The sequence below is a fragment of the Heteronotia binoei genome, chromosome 10 (assembly GCF_032191835.1).
Source record: "Heteronotia binoei isolate CCM8104 ecotype False Entrance Well chromosome 10, APGP_CSIRO_Hbin_v1, whole genome shotgun sequence".
NCBI lineage: Eukaryota > Metazoa > Chordata > Lepidosauria > Squamata > Gekkonidae > Heteronotia > Heteronotia binoei.
In genome coordinates, this window is record NC_083232.1 from 77,197,766 (window position 1) to 77,220,026 (window position 22,261).

The following is a 22,261-nucleotide window of genomic DNA, read 5'->3' on the forward strand; positions in this document are numbered from 1 at the left end:
CAGTATCTCCAGTAAAAAAAAAATCTGCCATAGTTGAAGGGTCAGATTCAGCAGTTCCATGTGTTCATGTGTATGATTTTGTGATTTTTATATTTGTACACACATATGTGTGCCAATACACGATACACTTATTGCATCTGATGAAGTGGGCTCCAGTTTACAAAGACACGTCACAGTAAATATTTAATAAGTAAATCAGTAAGAAATCTGTTTCAGGTTAACCTTTCGTAGTACAAAATGAGCAGCAAATTGATTATGTATGAATATTGGATGAGAAGTATTGGGGTCTCTGGGATTGATTTTAATGACATGTCTTCTAAAAAGATTGTGTAATTTGTCATGTAATATATGACAATGTCTACAAGTAGTAACGTAGCATTTACAAAGGGATATTAGGTGACCTTTCAGTGCAGTAATAACAACCCACTGCCTGAACACTGTTTAAAATATAATTCACTTTAAGGGGTGGTTTCTAACTTTTGTTCCACATGTGTAACCACTAAGACAAATTAACATTCCATTACCATGCACGTAAAAGGTGGAAGGGGAAAATATCCCTTTACTATATTGATAAATCATAGGAAAATATTAAATCCCCCCTTCTGTTCATAATATTAAAAAGGGTTTGCAGCTATACTGCTGTCAAATATGTTCTAAATTGCCAAGCAGGACAGAGTTGAGACCAAGACTTGAATATATGCAGGAGGGCGCAGAAATTCATAACAGGTGAGAGCAAAATGAAGGTAGATCATGAAAGGAGGGGGAGCAAAATGATGGAGGCAAAAAGTGTGTAAAAGAGGAAGAGAAATTAAGAAAAGAGGAAAGTTAAACAATAACTATACCAACCATGAGCTGTCTTGCTGGTCTTGCCTTGCTCCAGTGCTGGCTTGGTTGATGAGTTTAACAGAATTTGATAAGGAAATGCACCATGACACTTGCTTCAGGGGTTTCCAGCTGACTTGGGCTCCAGGAATTTTGTTCCCCCCAATCCTACTCCTCTGTTCCCAGAAGCAAGCCCACATATTGGATTAGATCCTGGCTAAATTATCTGTTTGTACCAGTTTCCCCTTCTTGCTTCAGACCCTCAGGGTCCTCCATCTCCCAGGAATGTAATTTCATGAAAATCAGTTGATTGCAGTTGGGAGGAGGAAGAAATTTCTATTCTGCTGATGGAAAATTTAGTCTAGATGAAGTCTTTCATTCACATGTCTGTTAAGGGGCTGTGCAGCCAAAGCTAGACTTTGAATCCTGTTGATTTCAGTTGAAAAGGGCAGATTATATGCTTAACTTGCTCATTGAAGTGCTTGATTTTGACTGGATAGTGCTCAAATATTTAAAAGTGTGTCTCTTACAGAAGTAATGTACATCCCCTGTGACTGTATATTTTCAAGTTAATCATAAATTTTAATACATGAAAATTATATTCATGCCAGGTTTAACTTTTTTCAACAGAGAATTCTTGAGTTGGAAAGTTCCCTTGCAAAAGATTCACAAAATGACAAAAACCAACTGGTGGAAATGGCTGCTGAAATAGACTCTGAAAAAAATAAGTACACTAAGGAAATTACTGTCATGGCTGAAAAACATAGAGAAGAGCTAGAGCATGTGAAGCAGCAGCAAGAGCAACTTTGGACAGGAAAACTTGATGCATTAACCAGGCAGCAGCAATCAGAAATGGAGGAGCTGAAAAGACAATATGAAGAAGTTACTAAAATGTTAAAAGACAAAGAGGCTGTATTTCATGCCCATATAGAAGAAATGAATGAGAAGACTTTAGAAAAGCTTGATGTGAAACAGACAGAGCTAGAAGCACTATCCTCTGAGTTATCAGAAGCACTAAACATTCGTCAGATTCTTGAAAGAGATCTGTCAGCATTGAAAGATGATGCAGACAAAGCACGGCAAGAGTTTGAGACTAAGTTGGTGCAACAGAGGGATCATCACCAGAAACAAATTGAAACTATCTTTAAAGACCATGAAGAATCTGAAAAAACATTTAAAGAAGAAATCATTCAACTCAAGCTACTTTTGGAAGCAAAAGAGAAACTTCAGCTGGAGTTGGAAATGCAAGTGAAGGAACTTAAGGAGTCTGTAGAGAAAGCTGGAACTGAATGTAATGGATTGTCTACAGAACTTGATGCTCTTCGCCAATCCTCCATTGACAGCGCAAGAGAACAGTTCAGTACTTATGAAGAGCAGTTAATGGCACTGCAACAAAAGCTGGCAGATGTGAATGCTGAAAAATCTCATCTTGAAGAACAGGTGGCAAAAGTGGAATCTCAAATGAATGAAGTCAAGACTGATTTAGACTCTCGGATATCTCAGGTAGATAATTTGAAACATGAGCTAGAAGAGCAAAAGAGAGAAAATTCACAGAAAGTCACTTCTTTGACAGAACAGTATGAATCTCAGCTAAGAGAGCTGAGAGAAAAGGTTGATCAGGCAAAGACTTGTTTTACAAATAAGGAAAATGAGCTTGAACAAATTAAAGGGCTCCTAAATCAACAAATTAACAAACTCGAGCAGCACTTATCAGCTAAAGAGGAGGAAATTAGTGCTTTAAAAAGTGACTATGAAAACAAATTAAAACATCAAGAGACACAAGCAGAGAAAGTTAAGGAAAAAGCAAAGGAGATGCATGAGAAATTTAAGAAAAAGCTTTCAGAGCAGGAAGCGAAACTGAAAAAGGAGATTGAAAACAAACAGTTGGAACTCAGTGAGAAAGAAAAGCAATTCAATTCAAAAATGCTGGAAATGGCTCATGCCAGCTCAGCTGGAATCAATGATGCTGTGTCAAAACTGGAGATGAATCAGAAGGAGCAGCTAGAAAGTCTGGCGGAAACTCACAGGCGAGAGCTGGAAGAAATTGTCCAATCCTGGGAAAAGAAGCTGAGTCAGCAGGCTGAGGAGCTTCAAGAAAAACATGAATTGGAGCTTCAGGAAAAAGAACAGGAAATGGGAGACCTGAAACAGAAACTGTCTACTTCCATTGCTAAGAGAGAAGGGTTTAGTGCAGAGATCATCCGATTAAAAGATGAGCAGGCAAAGAAGGATCAGTCTCTGAATGAACTGCAAGAAAAGCTACAAGAAACATTAGCTGAAGTGGCTGCTTTGACACAAAAAGAAAATGATCTTAAAACACAACTTGGAAAACTCAAGGATGACCTTAGTCTGACTGTGAAAGAGAAAGAAACACTTCAGGAGCAGCTAACTGATACAAAGTCAATGGGAGAAAAAGAAAAGGATAAAGTCATTGAATTGGCAGATAGATTGAAAACTTCTGAAGAGAAACTTCAGAGTGTGGAGTCTTCTCTTTCTAAAGAATGTGAGGATTATAAGAAAAAAATTGAGGATACCAATTTTGAGCTTCAGGAGAAAAAAGTAACATTTGAAAATCTTGTAAGGGATATCAACATACAATTAGAGGACTACCAGCAGAAAGCAGAAGCTTTACTTCAAACAAAAGCCAAAGAAATGATTGAAAAATTCAGAGAAAAGATGTCTTCAGTTCTTGCTCAAGTTGCACATTGTCACCATCAGGTGATAAAACTAAAAGAAGCAATTTTAGTCAAAACCTGTAAAATCCCTGAACTAGAAGCTCACCTTAAGCAAGTAACTGAGAGCTGTGATACTTTAAGGTGCTCACTGCAGGAATCAAAAGGACACTTGGAAGAAAAGGAAAGCTTGGTGAGGTCCATGACAGTAGATATTGAAAGACTTGTAGCAGAGAAAGAACAGTGGCAAAAAGAAGGAAGGCATCAAGAGCAAGCATTGACAGAGAAGGAAGCATGTATCACACAGCTGAAGAAAGAAGTATCAGAAAATATTAATGCTGTCACCTATCTGAGGGAGGAGATCAATGAGAAGAAGTTGGAGATCACTGATCTGAATAAACTTGTCAGTGAATTAAACCTCAAACTGGAAAATAGCTTAATTGAAAAAGATGCGGCGGTGGCGTTGTTAAACAAACAACATAAAGAGAATCGACTGCAGTTAATGAACGAGGTGCAAGAATTGTCTTCCAAAGTTGATACACTAAGTCAAGAAAAAGCAGCTGCGCTTGAACAGGTAGACCACTGGATGAACAAGATGTCAGACTGGAAGAAGAAAGCACAGTCAAGATTTACACAGAACCATAGTACGATTAAGGAGTTGCATAACAAGCTGGAGTTAATTAATAACCAAGCTAGTGAAAAAGAGGAGGAGCTGAACAGAATGAAGGAAGAGTTAGATAAACAAACCAAGAATGTAGAACATCTGAAGGGTTTAATGGATCAAAAGCAAATTAGAAGAGAGAAGCAAGAATCTGATTTGGTTGCTGAACTAAAAATTCATACAGCAAGAATTGCCGAGCTTGAGGAACATATAGCTAGAAAAACAGTAGAAAATGATTTGTTGATGGAGGAAGTTAAAAGGCAAAACGAGCAGAATGACATTAAACAGCAAGATTTGGCACACCACCTTCAACAGGCTCAAGCGGCAATTGAAGAAAAAGATAACAGTCTTAAAGAGATGGAAGAGAAAATACTTGATCTTGAAAAGAAAAAGGAGGCCATGGAAATTGACCTTGAGACAAAATCAAGAGAATTTGAACAAACTAATAGTGCATTCATGAAAAGTAAAGCAGAAGAATTAAAGGCTTTAGAAGAGAGGCTTATTTCAGAAACAAATATGAAAACAGCAGAGCTGAAAAAAAAGGCTGAACAAAGAATTGGTTCTATCAAGAAACAGTTGACATCTCAAATGGAAGAAAGGGAACAGCTGTATAAACAAGAAATTGAAAAACAGTTAGTAGATTTAGAGCAAAAACTTCAAGAGAAAGAAAACAAAATTACATCCTTAGAAGAAAGAATTAAATCAACTGAAGATTCCTCTGTGTTAGAAGAAGAGATGATACAAAAGGTAGAAACCATAAAAATGTCCACAGAGCAAGACAAGGTGCATGCGCTGGAGAACATGCAACAGATGTATGAATTAAAAATGAATGTTCTACAAAATGATTTACTGGAAAAGGAGAAACTACTACAGACATACAATGGGGAGCAAAAGGCAAATAATAACCCAAAGCTAGAAACTCAAAAACAGCTAGAGGAACTCCTTAAAAAGAACCAAGACGACCACACCAAAATTGAAAAACTTCAGCAAGAACTTGAGGAGCAAATTAAGAAGCATGATTCATTGATTGAACAACATACAAAAGACAACAATGACTTAGCAATTATCCGAGGAGAATTAAAAACCAAAGAACAAAATCAACAAGAGATGAAGAGTATGATTGAAGATTTGCAAAAAAAGCTGCAAGAAACAGAAGAAGAGAGGCAGGCCTTGCAACAACAGATAAGCAGTTTCAGTGAGAATTTAGGAAGAGAAAGAGACCTACACAAGGCAGAGCTAGGAAACATGACTTCAGAATATGAAGAGAAATTGCATGGACTGCAGCAGCAGGTAGATGAAAAAAGTGGCCTTATTAAAGCTTTAGAAGACAGCACGGAAGAAAAGGCTCGGTCAGGGCATGAACTTCAGAAACTGCTTGATGATTTGAAGAGCCAGCAAAAGGATTTGCAAGCTAAACTGGAAGAGGCTGAACGGGAGAAAAAGAAGCTCAGCAAAGATGTGAATAAACTGCAGAAGGATCTGCGGACTTTGCGAAAGGAGCATCAGCAGGAGCTGGAGATAATAAAAAAAGAATCGTTAGAAGAAATGGAGCAGAAAGTAAAGTAAGTTTGGGTTATTCAGGCCCATTAATTCTTTTAAAATGATCATTGGCTGGTTGTATAAATAGTAAAACTGTACTGTGTTATAAAACAGGAACTCTGAACATGTGGCATTGAAGAAGGAAAAACTAGATAATTACAGGAAGGTAGAGATTTTCAATTTATAATCAAAATCAGCAGAGTTCTTGACATTCATAGTAAATGTCATGGAAAGCTGGTCACAAGTTTGGAGAGTTCAGGCTGTTACTTTTGAGGATTATATGCTTTTAGACATCACAAACAAGCCTACCTGTTTGAGAATGTGCCAGAGCTTCAGGTTTCTATGCTGTCTCCTCACATCTTCCCTTGAAGGAAGCATGGAAATGGCAAACCAAGATATCTTCATCCAACCACAACTTCTTGTGACACCCAAGTTAAACCACTGTATCAAGAACTTGAAGTTAACAAAAGATTTCCTGGTTTGTAGTTTTGGCGCCGGATGTGAAGGGCAGAGGAAGTGGGAAGCATACATAGATCTGAGGACTTTGGCTCTTTTATTTAGAATGCAGCGGTTGTATTCTGGTGAACTCACTTATGTGATGGTTCACGTTTGATACCAGTGGCTGTCAGTTATCAATAATTATTTAGATGCTAAACATCAAAGAAAAGGTTGAACTTGGATATTAGTGTATGTGGGGCTAGTCCTCATTTTTATAGATGTGTATGTAAGTAGTGTTAAATTACTCATTTGGCCCTAAGCCATCTACAAACTGCTTTGTATTTAAAGCAGATCCTCTGTACACCCTTTTTTGGGCATAAGGTTAAGGAACTACCACAAAATCTGTTAAATCCACATTTCATTTTCACTATGATTCTGTTATACTTTCTTTGTTTAATAAATAAAAAACAAAATAAATATAATGAAAACACATTAAGGTATCATATCTTTTAAAACAATATCATACCTTTAAAAAAACCTATTTGGGTAGGCTTTTAAGTTCTGCTATAGTTTATCAGTGTTGTTTATGCTTTCCTTAATTCGGTTTGGCAAATCTTGACTTTGTTTTGTTGCGGTTTATAGGTATGAACAGGAAGATGCTGAATTAAAGCACAATTCAGTGTTAAAGCAGTTAATGAGGGAGTTCAATACCCAGCTGGCACAAAAAGAAAAGGAAGTAGAAACAGCAGTACAAGAAGCCATCAGTGAGTTTGGAATAATAGTTGAATCCTGTATAGATTTGAAATTGGTTTCTCTCTAAATTTCAGATACATTCTTGTAGCACTTCTTTTGTGTGAATTGTAGAAGCAGAGACAACCAGGTTTTGCATATATCTTTTTCTTTTTTCCTTTTTTGAAGTTCATAGGAGCTCTGTTGACAAATAGAGCACTGCCATGGGTCATGCTAACACGCAATGCAGGAACTAACAAGACTTTAATAGTTTTCACAGTTCTAGGACTACTTTGTGAAGCTTGAAAAATAATCTTATTTGGTAACATACAGCAAAAAATATGCCATGGTTTGATATTTTCTAACCATATTTTGTCATTTTGCAATCAGATTAGATGCTAATATGAATTATTATTTTTAATTATCAGCATTTCACAGTGCCTTTTGCTGCCTTTTTAAGTCTGTTCAAAATTTTTGCTGCTGATTAATGAAAACAAAAAATAGCAATGCCATCATATGCTATGTTAATCTACTTGGCTATTTTAAACAGGTAAAGCTCAGGAAGTTGAGGCTGAATTGATAGAAAGCCATCATACAGAAATAACTCAATTACATAAAAAGATTGTAGAAAAAGATGATGACTTACAAAGGACTGTGAAAAAATATGAGGAAATCCTTGAGGTATGTGTTAAATATTTTTTTACTACTCTAGTTAGGAGCAGCTCAATTATTGGGGTTTTTTTGTTATCTTTATTTTCTGTAATGTAATCTCTATGGCTTGGTAAAAATAAACCATACAGTATGGGATAGATCTTTGCAGTAAACTTTTAGAGTAATAGACACATAATAATTTGGGCTGCAAATTTTAATTTATTTAATTGGTTTTATTTTCTGAACTAGGACACATTTTGTTTTCAGAAGCTATTTTGATAATGGTGTGTTAAGAACATCTTAAAGTCTTTGCTAAATTTAATTGCGTACACCAATAAGATTTTATTTTCCAAATCTTAAATCCTCTCTATTACCTGTCCAGGTGAAACACTGCAACAAAAATGCACAATTTCACACTTGACTGCTGGGTCCTCATTCTTAGCCTATCTGCTAACCTAAATGAAACCACAGCTATGTCTCTTTTAACTATCAATTTTAGTTAAAATTTGCAGGATCAAAGGTAATATAAATAACTAGTTGCACAAGCTTGCGAGCCCTTTAATTTGATGAATCAGCATAAAACATCAATCACATCATTTCATTCAACATAAGTGATCACTTGGCAACTAAGGAGAGGCAAAAACAAAGTCTTATCAAACTGCCTGCCCCTGCAGTTGGATGTCTTTGATCAATTATTTGACATGATGATTGGATTGTTTATACTTATTTATTTAGAACATTTTAAAACTGCCTTTCCTTGAAATTGGATCAGGTTGGGTTGCAGTGATCATCAAAATCCATTCATAATGCCATTAACTCTGGTTTGAACAACTTGAGAATCACAGCAAAATGAAAGCCATCCTGAAGAACAGGAGTAGCTATTTTAAAAGTGCTAAATTTACCACTGGCTGTCCTAAGTACCTCACAGAAGGGAATAACCAGTAGGTGTTAGTAGTTGAAAGTAGAGCTGTCTCATGGCTTAGATTCTGGGGGAGTGGTCACACAAGTAGTTAGGTCCCAGGCTGTGAAGTGCTTTAAAAAACACTACTGGCACCTTGAACTGAACTCAGAAACAGACTGACAACTAGTGCAGATCTCATAATAGGTATCATATGTGTCAAGTACCTTGCCAAACATCTTGTCCCAACTGATAAGTGGGTTGCTCCATTTTGCACTTGTTTAAGTTCCTAAGGTTCCTTCGATGAGCAGTTCCAAGTAAAGTATAGCCTTGAGGCTACTGTAGCATGGATAGAAGACTCACCTTCTCAGCCTGTTTCTCTGATAAAAGAGCCAGGTACTAAAATCACCCGCAGTCTCTTTAGTGGCCCAATAGGGACAAGCTTACCCCATCAAGGGTGGGTACAGCCAACTCCCTCTAAGGCTGTAGCTCTTCCTGTCATTATGGTTTCCATCTTGCCTGTATTAAGTTTTAGTTTGTTCTCTCTCAGTCACTAAACCATAGCATAGACAGGCACTGGCTCAGAGCATACATGGCCCAAAGGTGTGCATGATCTCACCTATACATGAGGCACTTTGCAGGATAAGTTCCAAGACGCTGATTCGGAATCCTTTACCGCAGTGTTTTAACAACATCCAAATTGAAAAGAGTTAAACCACTCCAGTGCAGCTCACCCTCTTTGCAATTCCCAAGTTTTCAGTAGAATATCAGTTTCATAATGAAGCCAGATTCGAATAGGTCAAGTGAGTCATCCACAAGGCCCTGTAGCTGCTCTGCTTCCATTTTCTCTATAACTTTAACCCCAAAAGGCAGATTTGAAACTGGTCTATAATTGACTCCAATCTTTTGCTCCGAAGAAAGCTGCTTTAACAGAGGATCTCTCACTGTCTTCTTCATGGCCTTTGGGAGAATGCCCCCAGATATGAGGTGTTCAGCCCTAACCTGGATGATCCAGGCTAGCTTGACCTTATCGGACCTTGGAAGCTAAGCAGGGTTGACCCTGCTTAGTATTTGGATGGGAGACCACTGAGGCAGGCGATGGCAAACTCCTCTGTCCATCTCATGCTTTGAAAACCCTATGCTATAAGTCAGCTGCAACTTGGCACTTTTTACCACCAATAGGGTTGCCAGTGCTGGGTTGGGAAATACCTTGAAATTTTGGGGGTAGAGCCCAGGGGGGCGGGTTTGGGGAGGGTTATAATACTATAGAGTCTACTCCTCGAAGCAGCCATTTTGTCCAGGGAATTGATATTGGTTGGCTAGAGTTTAGTTGTAAGAGCAGGAGATCCCCAGGTGCCACCTGGAGGTTGACAACACTAAATGGCATGTTCAGGTTTTTCTTTAGATGCCCCCGGTTTGCAAGTGGCCAACTTTCACAGTTATCTCAGAGATAATTCTACCCATACCTATGGTGGAAGTTGGCATAGGGAGTGTAGAGCCAGTTTCCTGGCTTATGGATACCTATAAGAAGTACAGGTCAGTGTTACTGTAACCATGGTCCTTCATTTCCTAGAGGCTCTTACATGTGCACATGTATACTTACATCTGTGTTGCATACAAACCATGTCAGGTTGAGCTCTGCTTTCCAATATTGCAGCTGCATTGGGAGGACAATGGTTTCTAGCTTTTTCTCCTATTTTGTCATGTGTTGATTTCTTTTTCTGTACTCCTGTTATTTTGTAATGCCCTAAAAATACCACATATACTTTCTTTCCTTGCTGAAATATTAATTTCATTATTGAATACACTGTAAGCCATTGTGTGGAGCCAGGTGGGTAGGATTGCCAATATCCAAGTGGAGACTGGAGATTTCCTGGGATTACAACTGATCTCCAGGTAACAGAGATCAGTTCACTTGGAGAAAATGGCCACTTTGGGAGATGGACTTCATGGGATTGTATCCCATTGAAACCCCTCCCCTTCCCAAACCATGCCCATCTCAAGCTCCAGCTCCAAAATCTCCAAGTATTTCCAAACCCAGAGCTGGCAACCCTACAGGTGGAGTGCTTGACTCCAGCCCTGATCCTTGTGCAACCCAGCTGGCTGATGGGGCCTTGCCCTTGCAGAACATTGGACATTGGGTGAAAGACCCACCCGTACCCTAAACATTCTGCTGCAGCCCAGCGGCTGTCAGGAACATGTCCTTGCAGCCCAACACAGGCCAACTGGCAAAGGCCTGATCCTGCAGGGGGCACTAGTGGAACTCCTCCCCAGCCCAGAGGGGAGGATGAAAAGCCTATGGGACTAACCAGTCCTGTTGGAGCAAGATTTGGGGTATCCTTTTAATGACCAACCCAGGAATTTGCAGGTGACCTTCCCTCAGGGCAGTTAGTGTCACCTCTGCACAGATGCTAAATACTGTATAGAAGTGGACAAATTGATCATTGCAAATTGCAGCTTCATTAGATTCTCCAGAGAAATAGGGCAGTGCTTGGAGAAGCTTCTGTTTTCCATCTCCAAACTGTGTATTCTCTTAGTGAATTAGAAACCATTTTGCTTTAGGGAGTTGTAGTGCAGCTTGTACTGTTACACTGCTTCAATCCGCTCTATTGAATATATAGCCGTAATTAGATTTTTTTTCATAGTGTGTATTGATATTGGCTTAAAAGCGTGTTTATTTTACTCAAGTAGACATGTTCCAATAAAAGCCAGCTTTTGATCTAGTAGCCAAGTATGTATATTGTCAGTTGGGGGACCTTGAGACCTCTACTGTGTTTCTTTACCAGGAATCTGTTTTGATTAGAAAATTACCTTTTTGTACTACTTAAAGTGAATGCAGCATTTCTGGAACAGGCAGTAATCATGGTTTTGGGCAGAGCATAGCTAACACAATTTGCATTCTCAATATTTCTGATGTACCCCTAGGTCTTAGCTGCTATTGATTCTGTTTACGAAACTTTCATATTTGCAGCATTGCATTCTGCCCTGTATGACATGCACATTCTCTTGTTTTGAGAATCCTGGATTATGCTGCTAGCTCATTCTCTAGTTTTGTCCAAGGGAATTCTATCAGAATAAAAAAAGCCTTGACTCGAAATAACTATTGCACTGTATATCTTTTATGTGATACATACAAGCATCTAGTTTTGGTGGTATCTATCCATAAGGGAAGATTGAGTCTCTGTGTGTGGATGCAAAAGGCATTTGTTTTCCAGAAAAGTGAGTGGAAAAGATTTTCCTTAGATGGTGGTAACCAAAAGATGTACATATTTTGACTGCCATTAATTGTCCTTGTATAATAGATAGATAAAACAGTATTTAAACTCATTACTTCATTGAGTCCTTGTGTGAACCACCTACTCTGCACCTGCTGCAAACATTTAAATATATCTGCATGCATTTATAAACTCAGTTCAGGATTATAAATCCCCTTGACAGTTTCCACAGTGTGACATTTTTCATTGAAATAGTTTAGTGAGAATTGGCTCTTCAGTTCTAGAATACTACCTTTTCAATGATGTGGTAGAATGACTTTAATCTGGGCTTGTATTTTGAGTGGTGGGTGGGCTTCCTTCCTTCCTTTGATACGGCTGCATTTGATACGGTTGACCATCAGCTACTGACTAGCTGCCTTGCTGACGTGGGGATCCAGGGGTCTGCCTTACAGTGGTTGGCCTCTTTTCTTCAAGATCGGGGACAAAGGGTGGTGATAGGGGAGGAATCATCCCAAAGGCACCCACTTATATGTGGTGTGCAGCATGGTGCGGTTCTGTCCCCGATGTTATTTAACATCTATATGCGTCCCCTTGCCCAGATTGTCAGGAGGTATGGGCTAGGATGTCACCTATATGCAGACAACACCCAGCTCTATCTATTGATGGGTGGTCAGTCCGACTGTACCCCGGAAAATATAGACCTGGCTCTTCAAGCCGTAGCATCTTGGCTCAGGCTGAGTTGGGTGAAGCTAAATCTGACAAAGACGGAGGTTCTCTATCTGAGCCGGGGTGGTGCAGGGGGGGAGATCCCTCTGCCGGCTCTTGACGGGGTGTCACTAATACCGCCCCCTAAGGTCAAGAGCTTAGGTGTGCTCCTGGAATCCTCTCTTACAATGGAGGCCCAAGTAGCAGCCACTACTAGATCTGCCTTTTTTCATCTTTGGCGGGTGTGGCAGCTGGCCCCTTTCCTGGAGCGCAACGACTTAGCAATGGTGATCCATGCTATGGTCACCTCAAGAATAGATCACTGTAATGCTCTCTACATGGGGCTACCCTTGTTGCTGACCCAGAAACTACAGCTAGTGCAGAACGCTGCAGCGCGGCTGTTAATGGGGCTCCCCCGGTGGGAGCACATTTGGCCAGTGCTGAGAGAGCTGCACTGGCTACCTATTGTGTTCCGAGTCCGTTTCAAGGTGTTGGTATTGACCTTTAAAGCCCTTTATGGTCAGGGGCCTGTCTATCTGCGGGACCGCCTTTCTCCACATGTTCCCCGGAGAGCACTGTGTTCAGGGACAAAAAATCTGTTGTCCATCCCTGGACCAAAAGAGGCTAGGTTGCAGCTGACGCAAGCTAGGGCCTTCTCAGTGGCAGCGCCAGAATTGTGGAATGCTCTCCCAGAGGCCATAAGGGCCCTGCGGGATCTCTCTACTTTCCGCAGGGCCTGTAAGACTGAACTGTTTTGACAGGCCTTTGAGATCTAATTGGGAGAGAGCTGCCACCCTACATCATTATAGAGTACCATGATCACCACTTATACTATATTATATTGTAGTGATACAGCACCATGAAATGAAATGTTTTTAAATAATTTTAAACTGTTGTTTTATTGGTTAAATTGTAAAAATGAATGTTAGCTGCCCTGAGTCCGCTTGCGGAGAGGGCGGGATAGAAATTTAAAGTAATAAATAATTTAAAGTAATAATTCCTCCCTCCCTCCCCGATCAACTTTCCATAGGCAAGTACTTTTCTGTAATTGCATTTAAATGTTTAGATGTTAAGGGTGCAACACAGCTCTCTTAGAATATCATTGGGTCTGCCTGGAGATTGCACCCTAACTATGCCATATATAAATTAATGCGCTGTTTCTTTAAAAAAAATTCGGAAGTCTCGAGAAGAAGAAATGACAGGAAAAGTAACTGAGCTGGAGAAACAGCTGGAGAAATTACAAGAAGAATACAAACAAAGATTGGCAGATGAAGAGAACTGGAATAGTGGAGAAGTAAGTTGTCAAACCTAATTTTATACCTGCCGTAAAGAAGCTTTCTTTGCATTTTGTTGTGGCTCAATTTGAAGCAAGTTCAAATTCGTATCAAGATTTGACTTTGAAGCAAATGCACTTCTGTGCCATGGGTGCAGAGAAGGGTGGCATCATTATCTGAACTCCTTAAAATTCTGTTGGTTTGATATTAGCAATAAATGATAAAATATTCTTCAGGTGGTATTACACATAGGACAGCTTTACACATTTGTAATGTATGCTTAATTGTCCTAGCAACAGGCATTTGTCATCGCTGTCAGATCCTTTACTTACGTTGCACTAGAAGTGCAGTAAGAGACAGTTAATCGTGTGCTTTCTTTCCTCCTGTGTCAATGTCATGTGAAAAAATACCTTATGTGTGCTTCACCAATGTGCTGCGAGCTTGGGGGGGGGAGGGGTAGTATACCTATGTCCCAAGTGGCAGTGACATATTCCAAATGGCTTGGCCAGATGTAAACATAGCTGGGTTGGAAATGGTGGGACATTGCTGGCAGATGGGTGGGACTTACCCTAGAGGCCTTCCACATCAAAACAGAAGGATGGGCTAATCAGAGGGGAGGACAGAAAGGCAAGGGGCTGATGCAAGTCTTTAGAGGGAGAGGCTACTGGAGGAAGAGTCTTGAGAGGCTACTGGAAGAAGGGCCAGAGGGCATTGTGGCCCCTACTTACCAGGGACAGTTTCATTGGTCAAGAGGCAGTCACACCAGTAGGTGGACCCTAAATGGGGGAAAAAACCTCTCTCTCCAGCTAGTGGAGCACTCTGGACTGAAGGAACAAACATGCTTGGTTTGGTCACCACAGAAATATCAATTCCAAAAGGAATGGGAAATAGTGCTTTTGTTGTGCCAGTTATGACGGTTGTGACTTTATCACTTTCAGCCATTGCAATCACGGGCTCAGTCTTTCAAAGCTGTATTTTTACATGTCTTGGGACTGCAACAAGGAACCAACTAATGCTGACTAACAATTGTCTGTAAAAATTCTAGTCAGCAGTTCTTAGTATTTGTAAAGAATGAGTGAATAATATGCTTGTGGAGCTCTTCTTTTTTGTGTGAGGACTGTTTTCAGGCTTTCTGTTCGTATGCCTCAAATCTCAGACTCTACTTGCCTATCTCAAAGAAATTTTGATGAGTTCAGAAATGAAGGCAAGATGGTATATATTCCTCCATTATGTACTTTTCAGTGCCTTGTATGAGAAAGTTTGTTTGGACTTTATCTTCGCTGTAAATTGTACATAGATTTTGTCTTTGTGAGTGTTGTACAGGTTAGAACACACTCTTGTGTCAGTTTAACCAGAAGCAATTTCTTTAGTGTAAAAATCCAAAATAAATACCTGAGGTAACTAAGTTGCAATTGTAACTAAGTTGCAATTGTCTTGCACCCGTTTATGTCTCATTAGTTAAATAGTTAAGAGCCCTGTGGCGCAGAGTGGTAAAGCTGCTGTACTGCAGTCGGAGTCCTCGACCTAAGTTCAATCCCAGTGGAAGCTGGTTCAGGTAGCGGGCTCCAGGTTGACTCAGCCTTCCATCCTTCCGAGGTCTGTAAAATGAGTACCCAGCTTGCTGGGGAGAAAGTGTAGATGACTGGGGAAGGCAATGGCAAACCACCCCGTAAAAAGTCTGCCGTGAAAACGTTGTAAAAGCAACATCATCCCAGAGTCGAAAACGACTGGTGCTTGCACAGGGGATTTCCTTTACCTTTAGTTAAATAGGACAAAAGCAAATGTAACTGGAGCATAGGATTTCAGCTTAAAGTGGCATCTTCTCTTGGCCCTTATTCAGCCCACACTCCTCCCTTTTCGTAGAGCAGGTAAAGATAGCAAGAAAAGAATTCTGATGTCTTTCAACATAAACAAGATGGAAACCACTGATATATAATGTATTTAACATTAGTTCAAATGTCTTTCTTTTGATTGGTTTCTTTGTAAGACTAAGACATATTTCCACTCCAAGACTGAGGTATAATTTTGGGCATGACAACGATTTTAGTAATGGATATTTATTATAAAATGCTTTTATGTAATGGAAATTATTATGATAGATTACTTGGCAGTAAGGTCTGTGTTATAAACTTTGGAGTTATCAAATGGTTTATACATATGAAGCAGAGAAGTAGGTAGGGAGGCTGGTAGGAAGCTAGAAGAGGCATTAACAGCGATTGATGTGAGTATAAAATATTCTGTACTGCTTTCTGTTCTATCACAAGAAAAATATTTTATTTGTTCTTCATTTTTCTTTTATTCTAGGTAACAGTAGCTGATCTTCAGGTAAGATCGACTTTGTGAATAGATTTATATTTTTCCCTCTAGCCATTTTCCTGTGATGTATACAATATGTGCAGAAGGTCCCAGGTTTGATCCTTGGCACCTTAGTTAAAGGCAGTGAGTGATGTGAAAGACCTCTGTCCGAGACCCTGGAGAGCTGCTGCTAGTGTGGGTAGATACTGACTTTGATAAATCAATGTTCTGCTTCAATTTAAGGCAACTATATGTGTTCAATACTGATCAAAAGACTGTATGTGCTTCCAAGTGTGTATTCTCTTACATGTGCTATGCTGTCGTCTTTTTGTGTTTTCAGACCCAGCTAGCCCAGAAGACAACTCTTATTAATGATTCAAAGTTGAAGGAGCAAGAATTCAGAGAACAGGTAAAGAATTGCTTTTATTAAGGAATTTTCAGCTTTAGGTCTCACTGAATAACAAAATTCTAGTTATAAAATTACTTTAAAAGATCTCCGAGACATTCAGTGTTTCTCCACCTTCCATTTTCAGACTGTTAGAGAACTGAGTCAGCAAAACTGAGTTCACAAATTTTAAATCTATTTCAAAATCATTTGAATGTCCTGACTACCTGTCAGGTAGCCCTGGAATTGCAATACTGTGAAGAGGTTAAGGGAAAAGATATTTTTGGCACCTTTTTGAAACCATAGTTCTCAGGAGATGTTTTGTTGGGGAAGGCATTTCAGCTAAACTGATTTCAAACCAATTAAAATTTCTAATACCGTTTCCTGTTTCCATTTAGTATAGTGATTTCCACAATCTTATATGTTCTGCTGTGGCTGTATTGGGCTCATCTGCCCACACAGTTTCCCATTCATTCCAGCAAATAGAGGAGCTCAGGTTTTGGTATATTTGGAGCTTCCACTTCATTGAACAGAGTAGTGAAACCTGTAAACTCCTGCAATACTTAGAGCAGGAAACATGTAGAGAAGGGGGCATGACTTACTGGCAGATGATCTGTTTGGCATGCCGAAGATCCCAAGTTTAGTCCCTGGCATCTCCAGTTAAGGATCAGGTAGTCTGTGATGTGAAAGATCCTGGAGAACCTGAGTAGTTCAAGTAGACAGTACTGATTGATGAACCAATGATCTGGTTCAGTATAAGGCAGCTTCATGTGTAGTCATATGTATGTGTAAGGCATATACTTGATATTAAATTAGACATTTGGAACCTACTTGAATAGAAAGAAATACAATATCCCCTTTTTTGCTAATACTAACGAGCACATTTCAAGATGGTACATTTAGCAAGACTAGATGTAAAATATTCCGCAATCACAAGCTGCTACATTTAGGGTGATTGGTAGCTTTGTGGATCTCCATGATGTTTCATTCATTAAACATCAGAGTTTAAACATATTCCAAAGTTACCTGAGTTGTTTGGTTTTTTTCCTCATCATCAGTCACTTTATTTTTAGATTCATACACTACAAGACCGATTGAAAAAGTATGAGAAGAGCATGTACGTCACGACAGTTGGAACGCCTTACAGAGGTGAGGAGGGTTTGTCTTAGCATTGAGGCATGAAATAAAGTATAAGAAAAAAAGTTGCAAAAGAAAGTGAAGCTACAAGCTTATACCCACTCCCTGGGAAGAGGGTAGCCATCTGATGGAGCTCAGCAGGAAGCCGTTCTGAATGACCATGCATGTGATCAGGCTTTCTATATGCATATTTGGGGTAATAGCCTCAGAATTAATCTGCAAAGAGTTAAAAGTAGTAGTCTTTTATGGTTGTTTGTCACCAACAAACATTAACAATTAATTTTTCTGGCAAAACACTTTTTCAGCAAACACTTAATTTTGCTGGCATTTCATCAGCATTCCCAATCTTAGTTCATGCTGGTCTTTGGTGTTGAGTGGACCCGTAAGGATTTTGCCATATACCTGAAGCCTTTACTCTACTGGGGACCTTGGGGAAAGGCTCACTTCAGTCAAGTTATGATTTCATGCTGTGCTGCAGCTCTTTGGGTTAATTCTGGGTTTCGTCTGTAAAAGAATACATGTTTGAAATATGGCGCAGGGCTATGAACAAAGATAGTCTGTAAATACATTAGACTCTGTTCCTATCTATAGTTGCTCAGAGATCTTTCCTCATGTAATTCCTATACATATATTCCTTTATAGAGCAAAAAAAAAATTTTCCAGTTGGGAATACTCAGGGCTTTTTTGGTAGAAAAAAAAGTTCAGTGTGAACTCATTTGCATATTAGGCCACACCCCCTGACAACCATTGTTTCATTCAGGGCTTTTTTGTAGAAAAAGGCCCAGCAGGAACTCGTTTGCATATTAGACCACACTCCCTGACATCACCATTGTTCCATGTAGGGCTTTTTAAAGTAGAAAAAGCCCAGCAGGAACTCATTTGCATATTAGACCACACCCTTGGTGTCAAGCCAGCTGGAACTGTATTCCTGTGCGTTCCTGCTCAAAAAAAGCCCTGGAAATACTTAAAGAAATACATTTTTTAGAAATTGAGTTAACTTTTAGAATGATATTTTTAAAATTGAAAAGGCACATGTTTTTGTAACATCAGTAGATGTTAGTGGAACACTGAGCTGCAAAATTAGGGATATCCAGGGCTTTTTTTGAGCAGGAATACACAGGAATGCAGTTCCGACTGACTTTGCATCAGGGGGTGTGGCCTAATATACAAATGAGTTCCTGTTGGGGTTTTTCTACTAAAAAAAGCCCTGTGTGAAATAATGGTGACACCAGGGGCTGTGGCCTAATATGCAAATGAGTTTCTGCCGAGCTTTCTCTACAAAAAAAGCCCTGGGGATATCATTTGGTTCATGCTAGAACTGTTAAGTGGACATATAATTGTCAGGATTATCTGTGGGGAAGTCAGCAGTGCTATAATAATCTGAACTCTCAGCTCTTGTAGTATAAGAAGAAGCCATAGTCCCTTTTGAGATATTGCTTGACATAGTAAGATGTCTGAATAAATTCCTGTTCTGCCCATTCATGATCTGTGTACATCCTCCAGAATGTGGACATGGCCATTCTTGAATAATAAATAAAATATAGTTGATGTCTTGAGTCATTTTCACTCGAAATGTTAACGTGTTGAAACACGGTTTTTCACTGCAACACAGATTGTGGCTTGTCATTAAATGTCTATTTTGGAAACAAATCTAAGCTATAAAAAGTTTGTCATTTGTATGCCTGAATATAACTGTATAAGGACACTTGGAGGTCCATGATTTGAAAATGAAGGTGTTTCTCTAACCAATAGCTGTCATTTGATATACATGTAATCCAGAGTTTTAGAGACATCCAGTGGTGATGGTGTTGAAAGAGGAATTTTTACATATTCCCCTTCAATATCTGGTCATGACAGCAAGGCAAAGATCTGCTTGGATATGGCAATTCCACTTGAAATTACATTTAAAACAGCCACAGACCGGGGGGAAAGGGGGATTGCAGGAATACACCTGAAAATGGGGGAAACTGTACATGGATTGCATTTCCTTCTCTTCCCGTGGTTTAGTTTTAACAGTCCTCTATTTCAGGGAACAGGGTTACAAAGTGCATTTGTGCGTGTGTTTGGTCTTCTGTTTACTTTTTTGAGCAAAGGTTTTACAATATATGTTAATATAAATGACCAGCTAGACTCTTAAACTGGTGTTCAGTACATATATAGAAAAAATAAGTCTTCAAGAATGTGGATAACCTCTGTTTGAAAACCAGTCTAGCATGAATAGTTAAGATGTTTCTGCTTTCCTTATATTTACAAAGCTGCAGTCTTAAATAACCAATTATTATGCTATATTGCTTTGAATATTATTGAAAAGAGTATAGAAACAGGAAGGGAATGAAAACTGAAGTTTTCCACCTTTCTCATAATAATTTTTTTTGGGGGGATGGGTGGGTTATGCAGTCCTTTGTTCTAACTGAAACTCTTGGATTAGACCGTGAATTGTGGTGAGAATGGGGGAAACAACAATGGAAACTCATAGGGGGTTGATGGCCATGTATACCTGAGCCAGTCCTGCCTGAGGCTGTTATGTTTCTTTGCCTTATTGAAAATAACTGTTTAATGTTATTCCCTAACAAAAACACCATAACTGTGATCACTGATTTACACTGCTTGCTAGGAGTAAGCCTTGTTGAAATAGACCTGAGTACAGTTTTGGATAGATGTTTGTATTATTCTGTTACATAGATAAGTACCAATTTAGAGAGATAGTTTGGTGTAGTGGTTAGAAGCGCAGACAGTAATCTGGGAGAACCAGGTTTGATTTCCCCACTCCTCAGTATGCACCTGCTGAGTGACCTTGGGTCTATCACAAGTTCTGTCAGAGCTGTTCTCTCAAGAGCAGTTCTGGAAAAAGCTCTCTCAGTCCTACCTACTTTACAAGGTGTCTGTTGTGGGGAGAGAAAGGGAAAGGAGATTGTAAGCCTCTCTGAGACTTCGAGTGAAGGTCAGGGTAATAATAAATCTTGTTGTTATATTTAAAACTTGGTCAGCTGGAACAGGTATGCAGACTTCTGTTTAAGAGTAGACTAGTATAAACTTTTTTCTTTATGCAGATGGGAATCTCTGCCATTCTGACGTGTCTCTCTTTGGTGAGCCTACAGAGTTTGAATACTTAAGGAAAGTGCTCTTCGAATATATGATGGGCCGTGAGACAAAGGTATGTCTTTTGTTCAGGGCACGTAATGATAATGATCATGTTAAGAACATGGGACAGGAGCAGCTGTGTAGGATAACTCAGGAGATCATAGAATCATAGAGTTGGAAGGGACCTCCAGGGTCATCTAGTCCAACCCCCTGCACAATGCAGGAAACTCACAAATACCTCCCCCTAAATTCACAGCATCTTCATTGCTGTCAGATGGCCACCTAGCCTCTGTTTAAAAACCTCCAAGGAAGGAGAGCCCACCACCTCCTGAGGAAGCCTGTTCCACTGAGAAACCACTCTAATGCTCAGGAAGTTCCTCCTGATGTTGACCTGGAAACTCTTTTGAATTAATTTCAATCCATTGGTCCTGGTCCTACCTTCTGGGGCCACAGAAAATAATTCCATACATCCTCTATATGACAGCCCTTCAAGTACTTGAAGATGGTGACCATATCACCTCTCAGCCGCCTCCTCTCCAGGCTAAACATCCCCAGCTCCTTCAGCCTTTCTTCATAGGACTTGGTCTCCAGACCCCTCACCAAGCACTGCTGGAAGGGGAGCACTCTGAGGATGCCTTTATCGAGATCCCTGACCAGGACCGCCACCACAGTGAACAGACCGCATGGCCTCCAGCAGAGGCTTTATTGATCTTTTATGCCATATAGTATCTGATGTATAGTAACACTTTTAGAGGTTTACAACAATGAAAACAAGAAGTTTCAAACTGTTTAGGCTGACTACCAAATGTAGTGAAATCAGTCTTCCAAACCACATGCCTGTCTCCTTCGTCCTCTACTGTCGCTCCCATACAACCCCATCACCCCATATTCTGTAAATATGGGGCTGTACAAAAACCTATTCTGGTGATGGCTGGCTGTTTTGTTCCGCAGGATGGCCTCTTGCCATGCTGCTGTTAGACAAATGCCATAATTAAAACCTGTTTGTTACACTTCTCACTTAACAGCATCTCTACAATGCACAACTGGGAATTGATGTAGCTGCTGAGTTACCACATCAAAAAGAATTTAATTGTTGCAGTTATGCAGCACATTGAAATGCATGCTGCCATGATTTGTTCAGTCAAAACAACATGAATTAGGCCATCTTTTCATTGCTTTTGATTTCACCAGTGCAAGAGATGCTACACATATCCTCCTGAGTCTTCTCTTTTCCTGTCTACTTTTTTCTTACTTATTCAGGGGCCCTCTGGTGTGTATTTCCATATAGAACACCAGACTTTGTCTAAGATTGACAAATATATGTGGCTGATGTGGTTAAGGTTTTATGGGAGCAATCCTAGGCAATAAGATCCATGTTACTCAGTGGGAAAGTGCCCTTAGGATTGCAGCCTGTGTAAGAAGAATGAAGGGTCGGATGCTGGGAATCTTTGAGCATATTTTCAAAGTGCATGGAAAACTGATCTTATTGCAACACATTAGCCTGTGAATGAGGAAGACCCATTTGGAACTATAAGATCACTATAAATTTAGATTTGTTTAGTGGCAGCAGCTATTTACACTGCTATAAGGCAGATAATCTGATCATCTGAATTCCCATATAAGATACCATCTGTCAAGTAAACTAAATGGGAAGGTAATGTGTACATTGAACATCTTTGTTCCTTTATGCTGTGGCTTTTATTAGCAATTAAAGTAACATTTAGTGGCTTGGATCCCACAGATCTCTGCTAAAAGTGCT

At 39.6% G+C, this 22,261-nt stretch overlaps 1 protein-coding gene across 1 annotated transcript in view; it reads left to right on the plus strand.

The window, feature by feature from the left end:
- Positions 1-22,261, plus strand: part of GOLGA4 (golgin A4) — a 64,297-nt gene that overhangs the window by 36,696 nt on the left and 5,340 nt on the right. Inside the window, exons 15-22 of the mRNA XM_060247605.1 lie at positions 1,453-5,717; positions 6,775-6,896; positions 7,412-7,542; positions 13,511-13,624; positions 15,909-15,929; positions 16,240-16,308; positions 17,358-17,433; positions 20,472-20,575. Of these exons, the coding sequence (XP_060103588.1) occupies positions 1,453-5,717; positions 6,775-6,896; positions 7,412-7,542; positions 13,511-13,624; positions 15,909-15,929; positions 16,240-16,308; positions 17,358-17,433; positions 20,472-20,575 (4,902 nt within the window). The remainder of the gene's footprint in view (positions 1-1,452; positions 5,718-6,774; positions 6,897-7,411; positions 7,543-13,510; positions 13,625-15,908; positions 15,930-16,239; positions 16,309-17,357; positions 17,434-20,471; positions 20,576-22,261) is intronic.